Here is an 8,795-nt window from a genome sequence, read left to right as displayed (position 1 = left end):
AGATGTGTATAAGATGAAATAATATACTATTGCAAAGGGTTTTCATCATTGTATTTGTTAATTAATTTTTTTGAATGCAGTATAATTCTAGCTGTAACCTACCTCCTTCTGGCTGAAACACAAAGAGAACAGAAATGGAATTGAACTAATGACACAGGTTTCCATATTTGAGTGTACATACACAATATATTAATGTTACTTTAGCCTTCGAAGCCACCCAATATTTCATATACTGTGTATGGAAACAGGCTTAAAATTTCCACCTGCACATTTTCATTTATAGGCAATTACTGACATATACCTCAACCGAAGAGGGTGGTAAGACACTGCCGGGAGCCACCATCGATGATGCATTGCAAGGAGATTCCAACCTTGTTGCCACATCATTGATCTCAGAACCAGCCAAACAACAGTGTGCTAGTGGCTGTGAAATTGTGAGTTAATTTAAAAACACATTTAGGTTTAACAATATTATACAGTAGCTTAAAAGCTTCTCTACTCCCTATGCCCCAAAATAAGTCCTAAATCATGTTTACACAACTAAAAAAGTCAATTTAGGGTTTGCTTGCTATTAAAAAAGGTGCATGTATCTTATTAGAAGGAGACTCTTCCAGCTTACACTAGAAGGTAAACAACTGATTTCCAAAGGCCCTCTTAAATTGATAGAAAAATTAGAATGCTTTATCAACTATGTTTCATTACCGTAATGCTCGAATAAGTACTGCGGTGCTTATAAAATTCTTGGAGGCTTCAGTACGGCGCTTATTCAAGAGCGGCGCTTATAAAGAAATATTGGCGTGGCCCTTTCCATGCCTGTTCCCATGTTACCTATCTCACATATTTTCGTAGTTCAGTTGGCCTGTCATAGACCCTACATCATCGTAAATAAACATTTATAAAGATATGTTTGTGTCTTTATTGCGTTATTTATTCATTTCAACACTGTATACATTGTATTTGTTACCCTGTTTCTAAAAAGTGTTTCATTGCGCACAGGCATTTATTCACTCACATAAGTGCCGTTGGCACATATTCGAGAGCAGCGCCTAGCGAAAAAAATCACGTTTGGTTCGGCGCTTATTCGAGCATTTACAGAATGAGACCGAGTAGAATTTTTTCAGTATGAGAAAAAAATAATGTGTCACGGGATTTGAACCCCAGAAGGCAAGCATCTTAACGACCCAGCTATAGAATACTCATGAGGAAACTTCACCATTTACCAAATTTTCAATTTTTGAACCAGGTTTTGCCGATCTCTTCTTATCTCTTTTAATTACTGCTTCAGGCGATTTTGTAACAAGATTAAATTCTCCAGGATGGTTTTTAAATACTATACTGGTAATTTAATGAGAAACAGCAATGCATGCTGTGATAATGACTCTTAAGTAGAGGTATTCTTCTTTGATGTTTAATTGGATTATTGAGATAGGATTATTCTGGCAAAACCTGGTTCACTAACCCGCCTGAATGCCCTTTTGAAGGGTTTGCTGGTAAATGGGATAGTAACAGCATGTTTTACACTGGATTAATAAATTTGATATTGAATAAGTTATGATCAAATTACATCTTTTTTTGCAAGTTATTTGTAATTGAATGAAAATGATTACATTTATGAATAAACATATGCTTCACCAACAGCCATCCAAGGTTATTGAAAATTTAAGGTCAAAGTTGAAAGGAGAATACATGTCTAAAACAAAGTCAGCTATAGCATCGATTGACGCTGTTCTTGCATTCAGGAATGCTGGCAGGGACACACTTCTGGCTATCCTGAGGGATCGTAGAAATGAAGAAATTTTGTAAGCCTAAGATTTCTTTTTACCTCCACTAATTTTATACATAGGCACTTCCAAGCTTTATTCTGTAGATGTTAAAATATATCAAAAATAATAAATGTCTTTCTATATGCATAAGGGACATTCCATTTTCACCTTATCAATATATTTTATCTCATTGCACTCATATATATGTTAAGCCAGGCACTCACTTGTCGTACAACAAATCCAACTTTGCTCCCAGTGAGAGCCAATCTGCTTATTGTCAGTGGCAATCTGCTGCGTTCTCCATAAAATTGCATCAGCTGACAATTGCCGGGTGCTGTGAGCAGCCAGCTTTACATTTTTTGTATACAATACTATTTATATAATGTTTAACTCATCTGATCTTTGTTTCCCAAACTTAGACCTCAATTATTAGATATACTTGCAGCAACACAGACTCTGGCGTCTGAACAGGCACTGTTGGAGTTAGTAGATTTCAAAGATGAAGAACTAATAGAAAGTATTGAGCGACTTCTGCTTGTTACTGGCTACAACAACCATCCTAGTGAATTTCTTCTACAAACATATTTGGTATGTTTCCAACAAAGTAATTATAACTAAACTGGGGTTGGTCAGTCAAAACCTTCAATACTAATAGTATTAGACTACTCTGTTAATAATAAAATCATAATAATATTCTTCCAATATAAATCATTATTTATACCATTTCTGCCAGAAATGAATTTTAATCATTTTGAGTCCTTTTATTATTGTAATTTCTTATGTTATTCTTTCTAGGATATGCTGAAAAATAATGGTGTTCCAAACGCTGAAGCTAAAGAGACACTTGCTCTTACTCTTGGGAATTTACTAGGAACATACTGTGGTATAGAATCCAGATGTCAAACAAAGGTATGATACTGTGTTAAGGAACAGTTTACATTGTCTTGTACACTTATATTTTTTATTAAGAACACTGTAGTACTAGTAATAGTGGAGAATATGTTATACCATATTTTCAGAAAGCAGCTAAGCTTACAGTAGTTGGCGAACTCGTGGTAGCTACTGTGTGTGCCCTGAACCGTAATGTCTTTGGTCTCCAGTTCAATTCTATCTGCTGATATTCTTGTGTTTTAGCTAAAGGGCTGAAATGCATGTATAATCTTACCATAGTTAGGATGGAATGTTTAAGCCATTGGTCCTATGTGAAATATGGCCCATGTGCACTTAAAAGAATGAAGTACACTATTCGAAAAAGAGTAGGAATTGTCTTCTGGTGTACTGCCCAATTACCAGAAGGAACCACGGGTAATAAAGTCTTCTTTGGATATTGGTGCTTACCCAGTATAAATCCAATACAGTCCAGTCTAATCTTTGATAATAGTATAGTAATGGTGCAGAAAATTATTGTAAACCATTTATCTTCGTATCCCTTATCATCACCATATTCTATTTGCTTTTTCAAGGTTGCTGTAGATATTCGAGAATATCTTCTGGAGATGGTGAAGTCTGATGATGTACCAACCAGATGTCAAGGACTCCGTGCATTGGGTAATGCTGCTCTGCCTTCCCTCTTCCAGGTCATTGTTGATGTTGCGGCGAATGCAGACGATGCAGATGTAATTACCACAGCAATTAATGTTATGCATGTCTATGATGAAGATTTTTTCACAAAAGATGTAAGTTTGTTGTTAGAGTAGGTTAAGCAAAGTTATTGACTGTTGCACAATTTTGTACATTTGTAAGTTTGTACAACATTTTAATAACACCAGTAATTTCGCCCATAATGAACCTTTTAAATATCTTTACAGGTGAATGATGTATTGAACAGGATTTACCATGAGCTCCGCCGTGAGTATACCTACGTGATAAGGCTTACCGCAGCCAACACCCTTCTCACTAAGAAGCCTTCTGAGCAGGATGTAATCGACATCCTCTTTTCACTTAGTGATCAAAAAGTTCCAGAAATGGTGAGGTTTCTTACAGCAAAGATTGATAACCTTATGACCTTAGATTGTGTGGCAGGGTAGGTTGTTTTTTTTTTTATATATTTACACTATATTATTTCTAAAAATTAGCAACTCTAGTGAATAAACAATACAAAGCCATAACTTGTGTGCCAAGATTATGTCTTAACACTTAAGAACATGAACGAGAACGACATCAGAATAATCATTGGATAATTTATGGGATGCATCACAGCCATTTAACAGCATGGACGTACCACAGGATGTTTACATATTCAATGAACATAGGATGAATGCAGACCTAGATTTTAATTTGAACATGACAGACTAAAAAATAAAATTTATTGAGAATTTTAAGTTTGAAGAAAATGTTTATTATGCTCTACTTTTTACAGACAAACTGTTCGTAATACTTTGTCTTCAGCTGCGGTTAGCAACTACAATACACGCGCTCACAGTGGGCTCTCTGCAGCTTTTACTAATGTCATGGCAGGTAGGAATTTGGCATGCTTCCCTCTAAGTTTATTAAAGTGTTAATGTACTGTAAAGCCTTGATTCTCTTGATCTTCTTCCTTTTTTTTAACTATGTAAAACTTTTTTTACAGACACTGCTGACTCCCTTGCATCATTTGATCAAGATATTTTATTTACATCAACTGCTGTACTGCGTAAGAGTGACTTTTCTGTTAATCTTGAGGCTGATAACAACACTCTACAGATTGCCAATGTAAGACCTTGGGGCCTGAGCTCTATTCAATCAATTTTCTATAGTAATGATGGTCATGAAAACATTTATTTTAATATACAATATATTTGAAGGTTTGAACCCTGTATGGGTACTGGTTGAAATATATCTGGGGAGATTAAAAAAAAAGCAGTGTGGAAGGAACTGGCCACCTTACCACACAATGCTGCATCTTAGTATTGTGGATTCTTAACAGCTCATTCTCCTTTACTCTTGTATAATGGTCAATCTAGGTTGGAATTTGGGCAAGAGGTTTGGAAACTTTCCTTGGCGAAGACACAGGAGAAGATGCAGGAGCTGCTGCTGGTTTGTCTGTCAAAATTATGGACGTTCAGCTTCGACCTATGTCTTTCTCTGCAACCATGAGTGACATCATGAGTCTTGTGTGGAGTATGGGGTCAGACAGTAGTATGACAGCCCTTCAGGGTATTATTTTGCTCCAGGATCATTATGAGGTAAAAGCACGCCCTCTTTAGTTTTTGGTACATTAAATTAGTGATTTGATAGTAAAGGTGATCCATGTTGAAAGTTTTAATGCAATGATAATTTTATTACAATTATCATTTATTACTATTACAGGTCACCTTGTAATTGAAGACCACCTCCAATTAAAGACCACTTTTCTGTAATCCCGTATTAACAAATGTCTTATCTTTATTATTCCATGTAGAGACCAAAGCTGTTAAAGGCCATGGAAACCCTGGTCCCAAAAGTTGTATTGAATTGGATGGAGACCTGTAGTAATATTATTATTATTATTATTATTATTATTGTGATTTTATCTTAGGCATTATTACTCCCATACCTACACCTTCACATTTTATTTTAAGTTTTTTCCTGTCATTGTCTTGAATAAACTCACGTTTAGTTTTTTCCTTTTAGCACATCCGCCTGCAATCTGGATTTGATGTTGAGGTTGCGGTCCAGGGTACAGTCTCCCTCAAACTAAGTGGCGGTCTTGATTTCAGTCTTTGGGAGCGGTCCTCCACAACTTCTATTTATAACAAGTAAGAGAAAGATATCATATCATGAACATTTTCAGGCATGACCTTTGTATATACATTTCTCTGCAAACCAGCTGATAGTGATTTTAACAAAATTATCAGTTTATTTTGCCTCATTGCTGTGAACACTTTTTTTTGCTGCCTTCTGTTTGCTAAACAAGGTATAAAAAAATCATGCCATACCATCAAAACAGTGTAGATATGTAGAAATCGGTATGGAATGTTATTGTTTAAGGATTTTTTATACAGTAAATTATCTGTTTTAAGTAAATAGTTTAAGTGTAGACAACACCATCAAATATAACTAAATAATAGTTTCATCTGAGTTGAAAACAAATGTTTTACCTTTTCTTACTTTGATTTTTTTTTTCTGAAATTTATCTATAATTGTTACTTTGTGTTGTCTTTAATCTTATTTATTAGTGTTTTTTTTTTTGTATTCATATTTTATCAAGGGTAACTTTCCAGTTGCAGAAAAACCTTCAACATCTTTTTGAACTTGAAGCAAATAGTTATCATTTAAAGTTTCTTAATGAGTCACATTGTAAGATGAGAAAAAAATAATACACTGAATTATTATTATTTTCAGTGGTGCTATGGCTGTACGAGGATCTCTAAAACTTGATACAGGTTTCCTCCAAACCGGAATGGAATATTCCGCTGATGCTGATGGTAGCATCACCTTTGTAACTACAGTACTATTTGCTGAATTACCTGCCAAGTTTTGTATGCAAATGATGCAGGACCCATTATTATTCAGGTAAAAAATTTTCCAACATAAATCATATTTAGTATGTAATGTACTGTAACAGGGGTCCAAAGTTGGGGGAAGTCATTTCTGGGAAACCTGTTTGAAAAAGCTTTCTTAACACATATAATTTTGTTTTGCTGCTTATTGCTTATTGTGATACCAATTGACACTGACTTCTGTGAAATGATAATAAAGAGGTAAATACAGTAGTTAAAAACATGCAGATTTAATGAATTTCTGGAGATAGATTATTTTCTGAGAGACTCTTCTCCTGGTGGAATATTGTTTATAGATCACAACACTGCAAAGTGCCTGAATTTAGGAAATTATATGTTATATGTTATGTTATGTTATCTTGTTGTTATCATGTGACCAGCCTTTGTTAGATTTATAATTGTCTTCTAATTTGTGTTTTTTTAGACACCGAGTTCGTAAATATGAGGAGCTAACTGGCTCCACACATAAGTTTACTGTGGGGGTAAACAGGAAGGCCCTTGCACCACCGCTGTCTTTCAAACTCTACAAGCAAAATTCAATTCAATGTGATGAGATGCTGGGCCAGGAAGAAGAAGATAGTGGTTCCTGGTGGTAATTTTAACCCTACTCTACTTTCTGTTTCCAGATCTATTTCAGATGTTTATTATTATACAGTAATAGTTTTGTCTCAAATTCTCAGAATATGTTTGGGAAAAAAGCATTCAAAAAAGCCTGTCAAGTGTTATTAGGAAATTTATATTTGCCACAAGGTGATCTGTCATGAAGGTAACTAATTGTCAGGAAGGTGACTTCTATTTTGGTGATTTACCTGTAACCTGCCACAAGGGTGAATTACCATGATGGTAACTTACCTTGAAGGTGATTTACCATTATAAAGGTAACATACCATGCGGTAACACCATAGAGGCAAGTTTTACCATGAGGGTGATTTACCATGAAAGTGACTTGGGTTACATTGCCAAGATGGTCACTTTCCATCAAGGTGACTTACCATGAGAGTGAATTACCATAAGAGTAACTTTCCACCAGGGTATCTTATGTTTTACTTTATGTAATACCTTCCCTGCTTATAAAACATAGGTGTAATGAAAAATACCCTATTTAATACCATTAAGTGTGTTCCAATTATGTGTTAAAAGGTGTGTTTTCTGTATTAATTTGTCTTTCTTACTTTTACATTCTCATTTTTGGATAATATAATACCACTATGCAAAAAATATTTTGTTCTATGTCAAAATAGATGGCTAGGAATTTTTGCAAGATATATTTTTTACCTGGAAGTGTGTGTAAAATTTATATTTCATTTTTTCAGATTCTCTTTTCAAAGTATCCTTATCCTTCATTAGTGATTACGAACTCATAACATTCCATTTGTGAAAGAAAGTTATCAGTAACTTGTTTGAGTCTGCTTGAATCATAGATAATATTTATCACTGTCAATTTTAAAATTTATAGATAAATAATGCTCTCATGTCTGTAGTACTACTAGATTAGAAGTAGCAACTTTGTTGTTAATTTTATAACCAGTGAGGTGAGCTTAGCCTCTTGAATTTGAATTCAATAACATGAATTTAAATTTGACATGTACCAGCAAAGTATTATGCCTGTTTCTGTAGAGTGTGGAAGTATAAATTATGGTTTTGTATCATACACTGTAAGCCTCATGTTAATGATACTATGGGTAGACCCTGAAAATAAAAAAATAAAAAAACAGTTTTTACTGGAACCCCCACCCCCAACTATAAAATCTATGCTCTGCCCTTTTTGGCAAAAAATATATTTTCACAAAGGAACCTGAATTACTTGTATGATATTTGGTTTTAAATTAAATCAATTTGATAACATAACATTTTAGAACACAGATGTGTATAAGAGACAGCTGTTATCATACTGTAGTATTAGTAATAGTGGAGAATATGTTATACCATATTTTCAGAAAGCAGCTAAGCTTACAGTAGTTGGCGAACTCATGGTAGCTACTGTGTGTGCCCTGAACCGTAAGGTCTTTGGTCTCCAGTTCAATTCTATCTGCTGATATTCTTGTGTTTCAGCTGAAGGGCTGAAATGTATGTATAATCTTACTATAGTTAGGATGGAATGTTTAAGCCATTGATCCTATGTGAAATATGGCCCATGTGCACTTTAAAGAATGAAGTATACTCTTCAGAAAAGAGTAGGGGTTTGTGCCCCGGTGTACTGCCCTCACCACCAGCAGGACCCCACTGGAAATAAGTCATCTTCAGACTTTCGTGGGTTATCCTTGGTGTTTATACCAAATAAATCCAATCAGAAATATATTTTATATAAGTGGTGTGGTATTAATCAAAAGTACATATTATCCAATGTGCCTTGATGATTCATATCATCAACATATTATTAAAAAACAGATTTCTTAATTATTTAGAATCATTATTTTATAACACACAGAACCATTTTAAAAACACAATAATTTGTAATAATTAACCTCTGCCCTTGAATAAGCATCTCTATCAAAAATATGCACAACCTGCAGCTTCCAAAATCATAGAAATGCTGCAGCATATACTACAAAATTATATACCGACTATATAG

The 8,795-nt window shown here is 34.5% G+C and overlaps 1 protein-coding gene across 1 annotated transcript in view; it reads left to right on the top strand.

The window, feature by feature from the left end:
- The window catches only part of LOC117121293 (microsomal triglyceride transfer protein-like), a gene marked incomplete at its 5' end in the record, with an annotated part of 11,242 nt that extends 3,307 nt beyond the window's left edge, over positions 1–7,935 (top strand). Inside the window, 12 exon segments of the mRNA XM_033266430.1 lie at positions 284–434; positions 1,639–1,799; positions 2,183–2,351; positions 2,559–2,672; positions 3,227–3,439; positions 3,572–3,786; positions 4,123–4,220; positions 4,333–4,454; positions 4,706–4,927; positions 5,355–5,479; positions 6,066–6,236; positions 6,648–7,935. Coding sequence (XP_033122321.1) covers positions 284–434; positions 1,639–1,799; positions 2,183–2,351; positions 2,559–2,672; positions 3,227–3,439; positions 3,572–3,786; positions 4,123–4,220; positions 4,333–4,454; positions 4,706–4,927; positions 5,355–5,479; positions 6,066–6,236; positions 6,648–6,819 — 1,933 coding nt within the window.
- Between the last annotated feature and the right edge of the window lie 860 nt (positions 7,936–8,795).

This window comes from Anneissia japonica, unplaced genomic scaffold (assembly GCF_011630105.1).
Source record: "Anneissia japonica isolate Jap-2015-1 unplaced genomic scaffold, ASM1163010v1 scaffold131_len961581_cov171, whole genome shotgun sequence".
In the NCBI taxonomy this organism is placed as follows: domain Eukaryota; kingdom Metazoa; phylum Echinodermata; class Crinoidea; order Comatulida; family Comatulidae; genus Anneissia; species Anneissia japonica.
This window is presented reverse-complemented; position numbering and strand designations above follow the sequence as displayed.